At 45.8% G+C, this 16,812-nt stretch overlaps 1 protein-coding gene across 6 annotated transcripts in view; it reads right to left on the bottom strand.

The window, feature by feature from the left end:
• The window catches only part of MID1 (midline 1), a 584,284-nt gene that overhangs the window by 5,122 nt on the left and 562,350 nt on the right, over window positions 1-16,812 (bottom strand). For all 6 annotated transcript variants that reach the window (XM_081809192.1, XM_081809187.1, XM_081809190.1 and 3 more), the window contains 3 exons: window positions 15,944-16,087; window positions 7,456-7,617; window positions 3,949-4,156 (listed from right to left, as the gene is read on the bottom strand). In XM_081809192.1, the coding sequence (XP_081665318.1) occupies window positions 3,949-4,156; window positions 7,456-7,617; window positions 15,944-16,087 (514 nt within the window). The remainder of the gene's footprint in view (window positions 1-3,948; window positions 4,157-7,455; window positions 7,618-15,943; window positions 16,088-16,812) is intronic.

Below are 16,812 nucleotides of genomic sequence, written 5' to 3'. Positions count from 1 at the left end.
TTCTCCCTCTCCCACTCCCCCTGCTTGTGTTCCCTCTCTCGCTGTGTCTCTCTCTGTCAAATAAATAAATAAAATCTTAAAAAAAAAAAAAAGAATTCTTTCTACGGTGTTTGAAGCTCCTTAATCTCTTTTTACCCTGCTAAGGTATGCCTCTATAACATTTGCAGTATTTCAGTGATTAAGATAAGCAAAACCCATCATTCTTAATAAAGAGTCAATGATTCAGAGCTCAACCTTTAATATGTTATAGCAGAAACCAGTCTAAGTGGATACTGACATATGGTACCTTACCCAGTGCAGAGAGAAAAAAACTCCATTGGTCTTTGAGAAAACGACATTCTTTTTTAAAAAAAAAAAATTCCATGTTGGATTTAAAATACAATCACTTTAAGAGTGGTGTGTTAAAAAAAAAAAAAAAAAGGACTAGAACATGCTATCACTGAATTTAAAAAGAGGATGGAATTATCGATCCTCAGCTAAGCCTAGTGTACCAGCCCGTCTGCCATCAACTTGGCCTGTCTCCTCCTTCTGGCCAATCCTGCTCTGCATCACGGGGAGAATCCGGGGGTTGCATTTCCCACATTCCTTTCCCAGCGGGAGTCTGGGTCAGGTCCTGACACTGTGATGGCTCTGCGCAAGATCCAGAAGTTCTAAGAGGTGGGGAAACACTCTTTTCCAGCCGGCAGCCAGAGAGACACTTTGGAAAGGTTTTTGTTTTGAGTACTGGCCCCAGCGATGTTCTCTATGCCCCACAGACACACTATTTCCATTTTTCAGATACTGTGGAACCTGCATTTGCATCACAAAATAGCCAGGTCTGCATTGTTTCCTTCTTGTTGCTACGCACCATTTGGATTTTGTATCAAAGGACTCTGGCGTTTATTTCCCATTTGAACCTTAACTGAACCCACTATGAAGTAGCTGTGGCAGGTAGGACTGACTTCATTTAGCAAATGGGAAAACACAGAGAAGGTTACAATTAGGAGCAGAATCCAGAATCTCGCCCCCTCCCCCTTGACTTCTGGCCCAGTCATCTTTGCGTGAACCCACGTTTAGTTAACACCATTTCATAAAACACCAACTGCACATTAACAGCATTAGAGAGTAAGAAAATAACTCCGTGCATAGTCCATTAAGCAAAGGAAAATACCATTATGTTATCATTAATCTGTAAAACTATGTACGTATTTCCATTGAGCTTGAAAGGTGCGGGCAGAAGGTAATGTTCCATTAAGTTACGCAGTGAGACTTGGAGAATTCAGAAAGTATAAAAATTATGTTTCTCAGAGCAATGCTAATATGCCCCATTGCAGGGATCATAACATACATGTTAACTGAAAGTCAGGACGATATTTCACGAGAAAATGGATGTGTCATTAGCTGGTGCAAATCAAGGCGCCACAAGCATTTGATCATATGGGTCACCCCTTCCCCTCTAACACCTCCCAGGAAACGTTAGACTGGTTTCTACGTGAGACGTCCTCCGAAACTGACACAATCCGGTGTGTAAAGATCCAAAGTGTGGCAATTAATTTTAGAATTGATCCCCCCTCCCGAGTTGGTTTTGACATCTGGAGGGTGTTTTCAAGGTAATACCGATCTGTGTTTATATTAACTGAAGGGGTCTGGTGGAATTTCCCGCACCATTCATCAATGGGAATGAGATCATAATGATCGGGTATCACTTATCATAAATAATTATTAATGGGGCTGTAATTATTTGGACACTGGATTCTATCCCAGATTAATACTGCACGTTAATTAACTAGAAATGTTTGCTCCTTTGCACCTGCAAAAATTCATCGTATTTTCCTTCGGCCTTTTATCTTGCCCCAGTGCCGCTAAAAACTGTAAATGCCAATCTGGCCCAGAGCCGAGCGGGGCGGAAGGATTTGTCCTCCATCCTCTGGCAGGATGTTGGAACAGGAAAATGTTCTGGGCTAAGGGAATTGCGAGGATCACAACAGAAGAAAACCTCCTTGCTTGGCCATTATAGGTACCATTCTGGGGAGAAAGGAGACACCCAAGCTTATGATTTCACTTTTTAGATCTCAGCGGACTTGTACCAACACTGTAAGGGACTTAAGACACAAAAGTGTTTTAGCATCCTTATCTCAAACATAACACTGTATGATACTCCTCGTTTCAGGTTATGCAGTTGGGAAGTGTTTCTTTCTAAGCAAGGATTAAGCTATCGCTCACCAAGTATACCACTGTACGCCCGAAAGAGTAATTATAATGTTTCAAAAACAGAGCATGGTGCTTCAGAGCAGAGATCAGCCAACTGTAACCCATGGGCCGAATCTGGCCCTCTGCTGATTAAAGTTGTATTTGTGCAAGGCCACGCCCAGTCACAGACACACGGTCTGTGGCTGTTTTCCCACTACAACCGGAGAGTTGAGTAGTCGGGATAAAAATCACCTGGCCTGCCGAGCCAGCAACACTGGCTCTCTAGCCCTTTCCAGAAAGATCTGTGAAGCCTTGGGTCAGAGCTTGCGCCCTGACTGCAGTCTTCCTCATCCTGCCACCTCCCAGCTTTGCCACCTTGTGCTAATGGGCGTGAGCCTCAGTCATCTCATCTGTAAAGGGGGATCCTAGCACCTACCTCTGCGGGGCTGCTAAGATGAATGAACGAGTTACCAACTGTGGGATGCTTAGACCAGTGCCTGGCATATGGTTGTGCTAGATGAGGGCTGGTTAAATAAAAATAAAAGAGCAAAAGCGAACAGGTGTTTGTGAGCCAGCCAGCCGGAGAAGGGGTGCAGTGCGTGGCTGTGGAACGGACAAGGTCAGCTTTGTGAGGCTAACTAGGCAAGGTTAGCTCATTCCAACGCAGACACCGCGTTGGAATGTTCTGGGCCTGACCGACACCCTTGGGTTTAGAGAGCTCGCTGGGCTAACAGACCGTTTGAAAGGATTCCCAGCCTATGATCCCTGCCTCAGCCCCTCAGCTCTTGACTATTTCCAGTCGTCGGCCCAGTCTGGAGTCACAAAACATACAAGGCAACAGAAATTCGTTCTCTTCAAATGATGAAGAGTAATGTTCTAGAGTAGGAATCGGCAAACGTTTTTGGTAAAGAGCTGGAGAGTTACTGTTTTCGGCTTTGTGGACCATAGGGCTCTATTTTAACTGCTCAGCTCTGCCGTGTGGCTCAAAGCCCAGCCATAGACAGACAATGTGGAAAAGAATGGGCATGGCCGTGTTCCTACAACACTTTATTTACAAAAAGAGGCACAGGGCCAGGTCTGGCCTGCTGGTTGTCGTCGGCTGACTCGTGTTTTAAGGCACGAAAGAGCAGTGTTAGCATCCTAGCTCTGTTAGGGACCAGGACTCTATCAACTCAGCTGCAATTCTTGCTGTAAATAAAAAAGAAAAAAAAAAATGGATGGACTTAAAACAAGCTGTTTTTCTTATTGGCTGAATGGAAGATTAGATGATTGTTTTGCAAACATTCACTCCCTCCTCTCATCTCCGGGGGAGAGATATACTTCCCTAGACCACCGGCTTTGGCTTTGGCTTTGGCCGATGAGAAGTTAGTAGACAGTGAGGTAAGCAGAGGCTTGAAATGTGCCTGCCTAGCTGTGGCTCGTGCTCTTGGGCTCCTCGAGAAAGACCTGACCCGGGGAGCCCTCACGTCCGAAGAGGCTGAAGAGACACAAAGAACAGACCTAGATGCAACCTACGGCTGAAAGCAAAGCCCGGCTGAGATTAGCCTTGACAGTGAACCCACACATGGGGGTGGTGAGCGAGCAATCATAAATGATTATGGTTTGAAGCCACTAAGTCTTGGGATGCTTGTTATGCAGCATTACCATGGCAACAACAGACTAAAAGCTTTCCTGCATAGTCTCCTTTAAGACGGGCCCTGGAATGGACTAATGCTCTGACCAGGTACGGAAGGAGATGTGCCTTTTTATGACTGGACGACAACAGATATCATTGCCTACCATGTGCTCCCACTTATGACCACTTCCCAGTAATGCCGACCGCTATCAATGAACACATTTCCAGCTACGCCATAGCTCCCTTGGCTGGTGAAGCGTTCGGGCGTGTGGCTCTTTTTGGAGGATGACTCATCACGTTCTACTGTCAAGTTATCGTGGGACACCTTCAGCTTTCGATGTGCAGACTTGGGGTCCAGTTTAAATGGCTGGCCTGGGAACAAGTTTACAAAACAAAGAGAGGAAGAAGAAGAGGACCATTTATTTCAACATGACCAATAATGTATTTGCAGGATCAGATTTTAAAAGCACAGTAAAATAGTGAATACGAACATGCCCCTGCCTTCGTGAACTCCCAGCCTGTCAGTTCTGAGACAGGGATCCAGAGCTGCTGCGACTAATGATTCAACAGTAGCATGGGCGGGGATCAGCCACGACATGTGGTAGAAGCTATTTTCGGGGGTCCCAGCTGGACACATGCAGCTCTGGTACATACTAGCTAAACAGCATTCCCAAGGGAAGGAGAAAATGAAGACTTCATTTTCAACCATTCCCATATTCGATCCAGCTTAAAATGTGGCTCGTGCTCAGTAGACTTCAGACCAGAAGCCGAAGAAATCAAGACTGCAGATTTTGACCTAAAGGCTTTACATTATTCTGAAACTGTTGCAAATTAAAATGATTCTCATGAGCTCAGAATGACTACAAAAACATGCATTTTTCAGCCCACAACAAGATCAGGGGGAAAAAATGTGATCATAACACCTGGGTTTTCTACTCCTGAGTTTGAAAATATATATATTTCTACCCCTGAGTTTATATATATAAAATAAGGCCCTCTCTATTTCATTATTCACATTTGCGTTTTGAAGGTCGAACCGTCAGAAAATCTTGGCAGAGTCACCCCGAACATCTTGTCATAGCTGTTACTTCCTTGAGAATGTAGCGCTGGTCTGGAGGACTGCCTGTCATTCGACACCACATGGGTGTTAAGAGGCAGGAAGTGAGTTACGAGAGCATGCAAATACCATGATGTCCCAAGCCCCCGGCCACAGCCACGGCCACGGCCACGGCCGCAGCTGGGAGGTCCGCCCTCAGGCAGCCAGTGGACAGAGCTCGGTACACTGGCCGGGGCAATGCACGCCGCTGGCTGAGACAGCGGCACGGAGAGCACGCGGCAATGAGTGTGAGGTCACGTCCGGGTGGACCGGAGGGTTTCTAGCCACCACCGGGACACGAACATGACACGGGCCGGCACACCTTTCTCCGAAGAGGCCAGATAGATATTTTCAGCTCTGCTGTGGCAGCGTGGAAGCGGCCCGAGACGAGAGGGAAATGGATGGGTGTGGCTGTGTGCCAACAAAACTTTATTTATAAAAAGCGGCAGCCAGATTTGGCTGGTGGGCTGGATCGTCTGCTGACCCGTTTCAGATTTCTGTCCACATCACAGGAGAGCTTAAAGGGGGAGCTGAGACAAAGCTTCAAGTGTGGATCAGGGCACGGACATTCTCAGGGGCTCTAAGTGCTACTGGATTATGTGCAGAGTTTAAATTTCAGCTTGTATTGTGAAACACAAATGTCCTCAGGAATGATCACGCCAGCAACTATTAGGGATAAAGTATGAACTAAGGCAAGAAGAGTATGAAGGTAAGTTTTGCTTACAATATTTCAATTTTTAAAGGTGGAAGAGAGAATGCGTGTGAAAACAGGTGGGACATGAATGGGCAGACGGGGCGGGTGTTCGTAAATGCAGCCATCACTGAAGAGGAGGGCCGTGCACTGCTTGTCTTTCTTCCAGTGAGGAGCATCAGAATGGTAGAGCCGTCAGAAAGACTGGCCTCTAATGAGGTGTGAGGTACCCCATCTCGCCTCAACTCACACCCTCACCTACACACGCGTGGAGTGCGATCATGTCAGCTTAGGTCAGACCCAACCCCAACCCCTGCATCCTCAGCGAGCACATTCCACCTGTGTCTCAGATGTGTTTCTCAAACGCACCATCACCTACTCTGTCCAAGTTCAAGGCTTTTGCTTCAGTGAGGACAAATTAGTTCAAGGACCAAATTAATCATTTACTTTACTCAAGAATTCAATTCAATTTAATATTGTGCATGTAGGAGTTTGGCAAACTACAGCCTGCAGGCCAAATCCAGCACAGGGCCTGTGTTTGTCAATAAAGTTTTATTGAAACATGGCCATGCCCATTCATTTATGTGTCATCTATGGCAGATTTTGCACTGCAATGGCAGAGGTGAAGAAGAGTGGATGGTGACCAAGACCATCTGACACGCGTAGCCTCCAAAAGTCACTCTTCGGCACACAGCAGAAAAGTTTGCCAGCTCCTCGTTTATAACTGTTCAATAACTGCATGTCTAGAAATAGAAGATGACATTATCTGGCTACACGAAATGAATGCGTTATCTGCAGGAAAACTGATGAAGTACAAATCCGAGGTCTCAAAGACATATTCTACAGAATTAACCTCAGTGTATACATTTACTTATTTTTTTCCTACTTAATCTCTAAAAAGATTTCCTTCTTTACCAGCAGAAACACTGAGAGGAGAAATTAGCTTAATGTCTAAGCGTATGTGTCTTAAACATGTATATGTCTGGAGTCAAAGTTATGTGAGCACTGAAATCGAGGATTTGGGTTAAGTGTGGGTTCTTCTGGAAAAGCAGTTACCTGTTCCCATTGACCAGAGGCAACTGCCTAACATGGTGCTTTCTCTTGGGAGGTCCTATGCAAAGAAATTCCATGCTATAGAACATATTTCTAGATCAAAAATAGTAAAGAAAAAGAGAGGATAAAAGAAAACATATGTGGGCAGAGACAGCGAGGGAGACGACAGTGTTACAAGACACACGTATGGGCCAGATCTTTCTCTGTTGTGTCCTGTGTAGTGTGGGATGTTTCCCATCATCCCTGGCCTCTAACCATCAGATACCAGTAGCATCCACCCCACTTACAACAACCAAAAATGTCTCCAGACATTGCTCAGTGTCCCTGGGGGTGGTGGCAGTAGGGAGGGCAGAACCGCTTCTGACTGAGAACCACAGACCTAGACAGATATCTGGAGTAAAGCAAAGGGTTCCCGAAGAAAGAGTTATTAATTTGCTCTTCTGCTATGGAAAACAATTTGCCATTTGCAGAGCCCCAACGACCTATCGGGCTTCATGTATATATATATATAGATATCTATATAGATATATATAGATATCTATATATATATCTCTGTCCTAATTCTCACCAGAACCCCTCCAGGATTATTTATTTGAAAAGCGAGCGGTCTGAAGTGCAGAGAAGTCGATGGACTCACGGCCCTTAAGGGGCGAGTGAGTCGTGGACCCCAGAGGTGTCTGATGCCAACTCCACCCCGCCGCCCTGGCTCTTCACTTGCTTCTCGGGGCTGCTGGTGATGCCCGAGGCAGAGAAGGAGGAGAAAGGGGGACAGAGGCGGCCGGAAGGAGAGCAGAAGGGAGGCGGCAGCTCTGCTGAGCTCACGGCACTTACTGTTTGTCTTCAACTTCCCAGGCTCGCTGCTGCGGCTGCCTGCCTGGTTGATGGCCTTGACGATGAAGATGTACTTGGTGCCACTCTGCAGACCATGGACCGTGTAGTGGTTCTGCTTGATGTTGGGCACGATCATCCAGCTGTCGGCAGAGTTACACAGACCTGCAAAGCCAAGCAGACACGGCGCGCTGCTTTGTCATCTCTGCACCTCTGAGGGAGCCCACTGATAAACTCGGGGGTGCAGGCTCCTGCCTGCGGTAGGTGATCGACCCGTATCTATTATCAGATAGTCCTACTGTGTGCTCCACATGGAGAAACCCATCAAAATGATTACATCGCAGCCTCTGTTCAGTAAGCATACGAGCAGCCAAGGCGGTCCTGCCTGGCGTGCTGCGCGTGGTGCCCGTGCGTGATGCGTTGTGAGGCGCCGTGGCGAGGAGAAGGAAGCAGCGAGTTACCACGGGTTCCACCCTCGGCCTCCCCCACCACCCCATGCTCATGACTGTGATCGTTAGATTGGAATCTCATCAATTCTGAGCCTCACAGCCGGTGAGAAGAGACCTGAATCACGTAAGAGAAGTTGCCTCCACGAATGTAGATGTAGTAGATTGCTTTTGTGCCTCTGATTCTGCACCCTGCCCCAGACCCAGGCCTAAGCGGCTTTGCAGAGATGGGAGGTATTCCCTCGTGACACGGCTTTGGATTTGGCCGTGCGACTTGCTCGGGCCGATGGGATGAGGCTGAAGTGGCGGGGCGCAAGCTGCAAGAGTAGGCATTCCAAGGCCTCGAGAATTTCCGTCGACACCTTGGGCCTCTGCCATTGCCAAGGGGAGAACATTCCCCAGACAAGTCTCCTCGTCTCAGCAGGATGAGCGATACAGGGAACACTTCTACCGCCCCGCCCCTGCAGGAGTGAGGCCAGCAGAGACTGGCGCAACTTCTGAGCGGGGAGCTAAGAAAGCGATCATCAGGGTTGTTGGCGTTCCAGCATTAGCATGGCCGCAGTTAACCAACTCAGGAGGCACGTCCCTAGGAGAAGCGCGGAGCAGTGGCACCCACGGGCAGCCCAGGGTCCAGTGTAGCTCTTAGAAAAGCATGAACGGGGATTCGGACCAGCTGTATTCCCTCGCATGGCTGGTTTCAGAGGAGAGCGGGGCCGCTGCTCGGGCTGCGTTCTGCAGGATGTGGGCTGGGGGGCAGGCTGAGGATTTACGATGCTTGGAAGAACATGCAGGGAAAAGGAAGCCCGTTTTGTTTTGCAGCTCGCTGATGCTGAAAACATCTCTTTGGTATTGGGCCCAGCTCTCCTCTCTCCACCCATCAATCTCCACTCTGAGAGAACCTTTGCCCAGCCCCCTGGTGACTGGCTGTCATGAAGTTTCCTGACTCTGGTGAATTTCCTTCACCAGTTCTTGGTAGAGGGCTGAGCCCCCCCACTTCCTGAGGGGCTCCAACCCCCCCCCACCCTTTCCCTTTCAATGGATTTGCAAGTCAAAGAGTTAGTTCTTTTGATCTTGAGGCAACTTATACCTTACTGTAATCCCAAGAAGCAGTCCCTTAATCTTTCTTTGGTCTCACCTCTTTGAGAATCTAATAAAACATTTCTATAGAAGGAAAGTCACATGTGCAGATCCATACCAAGCCACAAATATTTGCATGGCATTCCAAGATATTCACAGCCCCGTGACATCTGTCTTTGAATCCTACTAAATACTTTCTCCAACTTTTGAGTTAGACATTGTTCATGCTAGTCTCACAGTTGAGAAGAACCTCAGAAGTATTCTGTCAAGGGTGAAACTTCACCTCATACGATCTGTACCTTGGAAGCACAGTCTTTTTAGACACCCTCCACTGAGTCATATACATATATAAACTCACACACGTATAATAAACTCACAAGGTCAGATCTGACCCCGTGAGTTCTCTATCACCTCTTTTCATCTCCACCTGCAAACATTTCACCAGCAGCACCGCCAGATTTGATAAAACCAGCATAAAGCAAGGGAATGATGGGAGGCTCACGGAAGCGGTTGAACGTGTGTGTGCGCTCAACTGAGGCACCATTCACCCGCACTCCCACCCCACCCCCAATTTTCCCCCAACTCTTAGCCCTCTGTTCTCCCACTGATTCTCACTCGTGTAAGCCCCGGGAAAACACCCACCAGTGGTTCAGTAACATGGGACTCTCCTTACTACATTTCCCTTTTGCTACTTTTTCACCTCACCTTTTCCTTGAATATAGCTGTAATATGCTCAATGCTTCTGGACAGTGCCATGGCCAAATCACAGATTTAGATCCGACCAAAGAAGGGGCATTTTGAACTCTGAGCTCTGGGCCCCAAGAAGCCTGCGACTCACTTTAGATATTTAATCGTGATCTTACAACAGCAATAAAACAAAAACAATGAGCTTTTCTATTGCCTAGGATAATCCTAGGCAATCCTAGACCTTTGTCAACAGCAGTCAAGCACGAACAAAAACAGTGACAACATTCAGTAGAATCGAATGAGAATCCTATCAATGTCACTGCATTTACACTGTTCCTGTTTAATTGCATATGTTACAGGAAAATGATTATTGTGGTCAAAGAAAGCAAATGCAAAAATGTTTCAATAAACTTTACATCACTGTACAACCGAAAAGCTGGGCTTCATGTGGTGGGGGGATGCTTTCAGCGACATCATCAAACAGATGTCTGAAATCGCTATGAACGGCAACTTGGCCTATAATCCAAAGCCTTAACCCAACAAAAAAGATTTAATGTTTCAGAACCCTTTTCCAAACAGAAAAGGGACCCCCGAGCATCCTGATTATTTTGAAGAGGTCGCTAATTTTTTTCCCTCGAATATTAAAAGAACAAAAATGTTTATGGAGTAGTAAAATTTGGACAGCTTTACACTGGGACAATCTGCTCTCGCGAACGCTCACGATTTCTGTGGCGGCTTACCTTTCGGTTATTATTATTGTCAGGATAGTAATTGAGAAGTTGATTAAAAATGCCAAGAAAGCAGCATCGACCATTTTCTTCTGGGGGCTGGAGTAAGGGGGTGCCTCTGAGCACACCATTACTAAGCTGCTAGTGTTGGTGTTGGGCCAACACCACATAACGTCTTGCGTGTGGTGCCAAGTGCCAGGCCTGTCTGCCTCGATACCCCACTGTGTCGGGGCCGTTGACCAGGTTTTATGCATCTCTTTATGAAACACCCATGTAACCATCTTGCACTGAAACTTCACTTTTCTCCAAACTCGTTTTCAATCATCTTTGAGAGTATTCCGACATCCACCTTCTCTAATTCAGCTTCGAGTAGTAAAACAACAATGGAACTTGGGAGATAATTAGTTCATAATGAAACTTAATTGAGTTTTTCAATTTTATATATCTTGTTCTCGTTCACAGTGGGTCAGAAGCATCTCCCTACATAATGCTGCTCATTACAAGATCCTAATTACATTTGGGATTTCAGAGCTTTGTATAGCAACTGTCATCTTGCAGTAAAACATTATGTATAAAACATTACGCAACACGGACACCCCTCAAAGAGAGGCGGCATGCGGCTTCAAACATCCTTTGTTTCTGCTACCAGATCGGACAGAAGTGAACATTCTTTTCCTTCTTCTCTGTAAAAATAGTATCTGTTTAGTAACGCTCATGAATGTTTTCAAAACGACTAAAATTAATTAAATACAGATAACTACCTCGCCATGGAGACCCGGAGAAACGCATCTTTGGACTTTTGCTAATAATAAAAATAGGCCGCTGGGAAAAGGCCCCATTTAGGATTTTAAATGGTGCACTGGAAGTGGTTTCGGAAAAAACATGAGAAACGTTGTAAAATTAAATACATATCTACTTATTAATAAGCAATTCGTTAACATCTGTAGGCTTAAGTCTGTTAATAGAAATGCATAATAAAAAATTAATAGTGTCATTAATTTTGCATTTGAATATATGAATTTGATTAGGGAGAGCCTTTTTATAAGATTAAAAGCTTCACAGATATTATCTAATTCTCCTTCACTGAAGTCAGTTGTGGGCAATTAACTAGAATTTATTATGACAAGTGAAGGAACCATGACCTACAGGCAGTCCAAGATTCCTAGTGGCGCGAGGAGCTATGGCCAGTTTTGGGGCATTTGGTCTTCTAATTTTCGGTACAGTTTTACTCTTAGCTCTTGTCATTCAATGTAACAACATCCAAAAAGGATATTCCTCCAAATGGTAGGAAGGATGGACAAACAACATTCAGGGAAGGCCTTGCACATGAAGATCGTGTAAAATGCCATCATGTAGGTAATCCTGGCTAATTTCACGACTGATCTTTATCCTATGACCCAGAACATCAGCTTTTAAAAAAATGCAATGACGGGTGAGTGTAGCCGTATTTTTGTAGGAATCATAACTTTGAATACCTCTGTGCTCACACTGTGGCAAGCACAGGGCTCAGACCTATGCTTTTATTATCTCAACCATGGGAAGTTAAAACATTACCTCTTCTTACAGATGAGGAAACAGATTCAGAGGTTGTTAAATAATTTGTCCCAAATTATGGAGCTAGTGAGGTCCACAGTTGGGATTCAAATCCAGGTCTCTCTCGGCCATTAGAAATACATATAATAGTTAAGAAGAACTATTGCTTTTTTATCTACATTTATTCTTTCGTTGTTACGATTTGATCCTGTAGGCCTCAGGACTTCACTCTACTGGTTTAATGGACGTTCAAGAGACAAAGAGCTCTAGTACTAACAAGCTGATGAGAGTACCCCAGTCGGATGGGCACCTGCAGTTTCCCTGACTTCCATCGGTCCTGGGAGGAATAGCCTTTCTGACATCTGTCCATCAAATAAGCAAGGTCTGTCACCTTCATGAAGTCGATCCCCTTTATTTTCTTGTGGCAACTGCTTTCAGGGAACAAAACACCGTCTCTGGAATCACCGAGCACAGAGCTCTGAATTCAGTGGTGTCGCTGCTGGTGGATGTCTGTAGGCATGGCCTTTTCGCATCTATTCCACTTAGATGTCTTGTTTTGGTATTATTTTTCATGCCAACCGCATGGAAGCCAAGTCAGTCCCAGAGAAACCCTAAGTTTCAAGCAATAGATCTCTTCTTTTCATTCGGGGGATGGAGGGAAGCACTGGGATCGAGTCAGGGTTCTAGAGTGTATCGCCTTCTGGCTCCACGTCCTCGCTCCTCGCGTTTCCATACCCTTTGCCATGGAACCTCGCAGGCCCTCTGACTCTGGGCTCACCTGTGGGACTTGCTCTGGCCTCTGGCACATCAGCTAACGTGACAAAGACAGGGGCTTGCAAAGCATGTGTGCAAGCGGGCCTGTCCTTAGAGCCACGCACTGCACTCTCCAGGAGAACGTGCCCGCGTGGGACCGCAGGGGGGAGCCGTGCGGCCGCCGGCCTCCCCAGTCCACAGCCTGACCGCGACGGAGCCTCACCAAGGTCAGCCTGATTCCAGACACACAGGCAATGCATGTTTATTGTTATATGCTCCTTAACTTCTGTGGTTGTTGGCCTATCAGCCAAAGCCAATTGATACAGGGCCTGCCAGGCCAGGCCAAAGCTCTACGTACTGTCCAAATGCCCACAAAAATTCGCCTCAAGACACTTCAGGAAAGACATAACCATCTATGGTGGACACGCCCTGGGGTAGCCCCTATGATTCTCACTCCATACTATTCATGACTTTGTGTAATTCGCCCTCCTTGAGCGTAGGCAAGACCTGTGACCTGCTTCTAACCAACAGAGTATGGCAAAGGACAAAAGTCCTATCATCGTTATCACTCCTTGGTGGTACATCATATGGCAAAGGTGAAGGGAGTTGGTAAATGTACTTAAGGTCCCTGACCAGTTGTTTCTGAGTTAATCAAAAGAGAGATTGTTCTGGGTGAAAAAAGCAAGGTAAAGAACTGTGTTTGGCCTGCTCCCTTTTGTGTCCCTAAAAAATGTATTCCTAGGTGTGTGTGAGTGTATGTGCACCCTTGGGTATTAACAGACTACCACAGGAGAGATGCGTGTGAAACGGAGTTGGTGCAGTGGGTAACTGTGGAAACACGGTGGCTGCCATATTGAAAAACAACCAAGTGTCACTGTAGACATTTTATACATTATTACACAGTGTTCGTGCATTACTTACTAAAAAGAAAGATTTTTAGGGAAGTTAGTATTTCTTCATGATTTGTAGAGGGGCACCTAGAGCTAGGGATGAGGAGCAATACCAGAAGAATCCAAAGTCCTGAAAGGAGAGCAAAATGATGCCAAAGCATTGATATACCAGTGCTGCTTAGACTTGCCCCCAAAAGCACTTCAAATAGCTGAAGATGGTAAGGGTGTTTCCTCGGGATATGGGCCAGAGGAGGAGAAGTCTTTCTGGGGTTATCTTCTTGCCTTCTTTGGTGCTAGTGCCATTGGTAGGTCCCGGCCATCTCTGCCTTCTCGAATTACTACGAACCTCCAAGTTCATGTCTCTGCTTTTAGTTTTGTCCTGTTCCACTCCATCCTCCGCGGCACTGCCTGAGGGGGCTTCTAACCGTATATCTGATCGCACTGCTGCTCTGTGTGACTGACACCCAAGCCCATAGGGAAAAATCCCACACCGTGTAGCCCGAGTGGCCCTCGGTGGTCTAGGTCTTTACTGTGGGTTAGGATTAAGAGACTGATGATTAAGAACACGTGCTTTCTGGAACCAGACCTATATGGGTTTGAGTCCTGGTTCTATTTCTCTGTCTTCGTTTCCCACCGTCTCCCCTTCCCCACTCAGTTCTCCAGCCAGGCTTGAGTAGACGATGTCTCAGAAAATGCCTTGCCATTCTCTGTCTCCACAGGTTTGCCCCCGATGATGTGGCTGCCTGGAATCCCCTTAACTTGCTGATATATACCCACTCTCTTTCAAAACTTAGTTAAACCATCATTTCCCCCCAAGACATTCTTGTTACACCCACCACGTCTGCCCTCTTACTCCGGCAGCTGGCCATTTCGTGATTTTTTTCCCCCTTATACATTCCTGGAAAATGGGAAGATTTTAATAACAGCTTCCAAGGCAGGCCAATTAGAGAGTGGAAGGTCAGAGGGTCGAGGAGGGAAGCCTCGGAAACGAGGATCTAAGGAAGCTGGGGGGGTCCAGTTGTTGGTATGAGCCAGCGCTACTTCAGTTACTCGGGGGCGGGGGTCTTCACATATCACTCTTTTAATTAATCCTATATCTAATATCTTTTTTAAGCATCACGCACCTCAGAATTACTTGTGCTAGGAAAGAACAGTGTGGTTAACGGAGAAGAGGTGTATATAATAAAAGCACATTCAGTCGATATGCGTTTATTCAAAACATTTCTTTGTTGAAAAGTGACTGCTATGCTATTCTATTCTACTTTGACGTGTTCTATTTTAATTTGCTAAAGAAGTTTCAAACTTGCTCCCCTGGAAAGCCACTTCTTCTGGTCCTTTCCCATTTACTCAACTCAATTTGAATAACTGTGGGGGTAAGGAGGAGAGATTCCTTTGTTATCACCTCTCTGGCCAGCAACTGGGGCTGAGATCATCAAATTGTCTCTGATACCAAATATCTCATGGGCTCGGGCCCCGGTTAGAGAAGGACCTCTCTGTGTTTCAAGTCAGGTCTGAAATTCTTCCCAGGTGGGGGCCAGTGACTAACATCTCAAATGACGGGCCTGCTCTCCTCCAAATGGAACGCGGTATTTGGCATTGCTTGGCTATCCATTTTATTAAATTCTTTTTTTACATTGTGAAATAACACTCAGAAAAGTAGTTAATATTAAATGTATGATATAATGACTAAACCATGTACCTCCCACCCAGAAAGTAGTTAACCCCATGAGCCCCCCATGTGTTGCTTCCCAATGGTGCCACTCCCTTCCCATCCCGGAAGTAACCATCATCTTCGCTTTTATTTGTAGTTTTTACACCTATGTATGCATCTCTAAACAAAACAGTTTCTTTTTTTAAGATTTATTTCTTTGAGAGAGAGAGAGAGTGCACATGTGCATGTGCGAGTGTGGGGGAGGGGCAGAAGAAGAAAGAATCTCAAGCAGACGCTCCGCTGAGTGTGGAGCTCGATGCAGGGCTCGATCACGACCTGAGCCAAAATCAAGAGTCGGACACTTAACCGACTGAGCCACCCAGGTGCCCCACAAAATAGTTTTCTTTTTAATCTTTAAATGATGACTGTATAAACAGATTCATACTGCATGTATTCTTTTGTTTCCTGCTTCTTTCCCTTAACCCTATGTTTGTAAGACTCATCCGTGTGGTCTGCTAGAGATCACTAATGTTCACCACTCTTTGGCCCGCTATTTTTGCTAGTATAGTACAAGTGAATGCTATCATCTTCTTGGTTAGGAAATGCAGCCAATACATACTGTGTATTCCTTCCTTCCTCGTCTTCTCTTGACGCTTCAATTTAGAAATGCGATCTAACTGAAAACAGTCACCAAACAGAGAAATCGATACGGGGTGCAATACTCACTAACAACGTTGGCTTGTCCGGTGAATATGGTGTACTGGAGCTCATAGGAAACCACACTGAACTCATCATCAGAGGTCCAATGAACGGTGATGGTGTCATAGGAAGCGGTGCAGAGCTCCTCTCTAATCGTGGGAGGGTTGGGAGCTGTGGGGATCAAGAATGCTCATCAGCGAAGAGGCAGGCACCTCCGGGACACAGTTCAGAGGAGATGTGTGACAGTCATAGCAGGCCTTTCTACACAGGTCCATCAGGACCACTATCCATCCCAGAGGTGGTGACCCCAATCCAAAGAATGAACGTTCGGTTGGCTGGTTGCCGCTGTGATTGTTAACAGGTAGCGTGACTTAGCCAGCCAGTAGGGACTTTTCTCTATTTCACATGAAAGTACGTTTAGGAGGTTAAGCAAATAATACTCTTATCCATGAAAAAAAAATATTAAACAAAAACCAAACAAGATGAACTTCTGTGATTTCATCCACACTGGGGAGAGATGGCAGACTTTTCCACTAAAGGGCTAGGTGGTAAATATTATAGGCTCTGCGGGCCATATGGTCTCTGTTGTACCTACTCAACTCTACTGCTGAACTATGAAGGCAGCCATGGGCAATTCATACTCATATGGACATGGGCAGCTTCCAGTAAAACTTTATTCACAAAACCGGTGAGGGCTAGATTTGGCCCACGAGCCAAAGTTTGCCAACCTCGGAGCTTTGTTGTGAGGTCACTTATGTTTATATTTATAGACCCAACTGGAAAAATACCAATGTTTGTTATCCTATAACAAACCAGTCAAATAATTGTTTGAAAATTTTCTTTCATTAAATGTTTTGATGACTTATTAAAAAAAAAAACAAAACAAACACCTGGGG

This window comes from Leptonychotes weddellii, chromosome X, assembly GCF_054177405.1.
Source record: "Leptonychotes weddellii isolate Sample4059 chromosome X, ASM5417740v2, whole genome shotgun sequence".
In the NCBI taxonomy this organism is placed as follows: domain Eukaryota; kingdom Metazoa; phylum Chordata; class Mammalia; order Carnivora; family Phocidae; genus Leptonychotes; species Leptonychotes weddellii.
The sequence above is the reverse complement of the archived record's forward strand: the minus strand, read 5'-3'. Positions and strand labels throughout refer to the sequence as shown.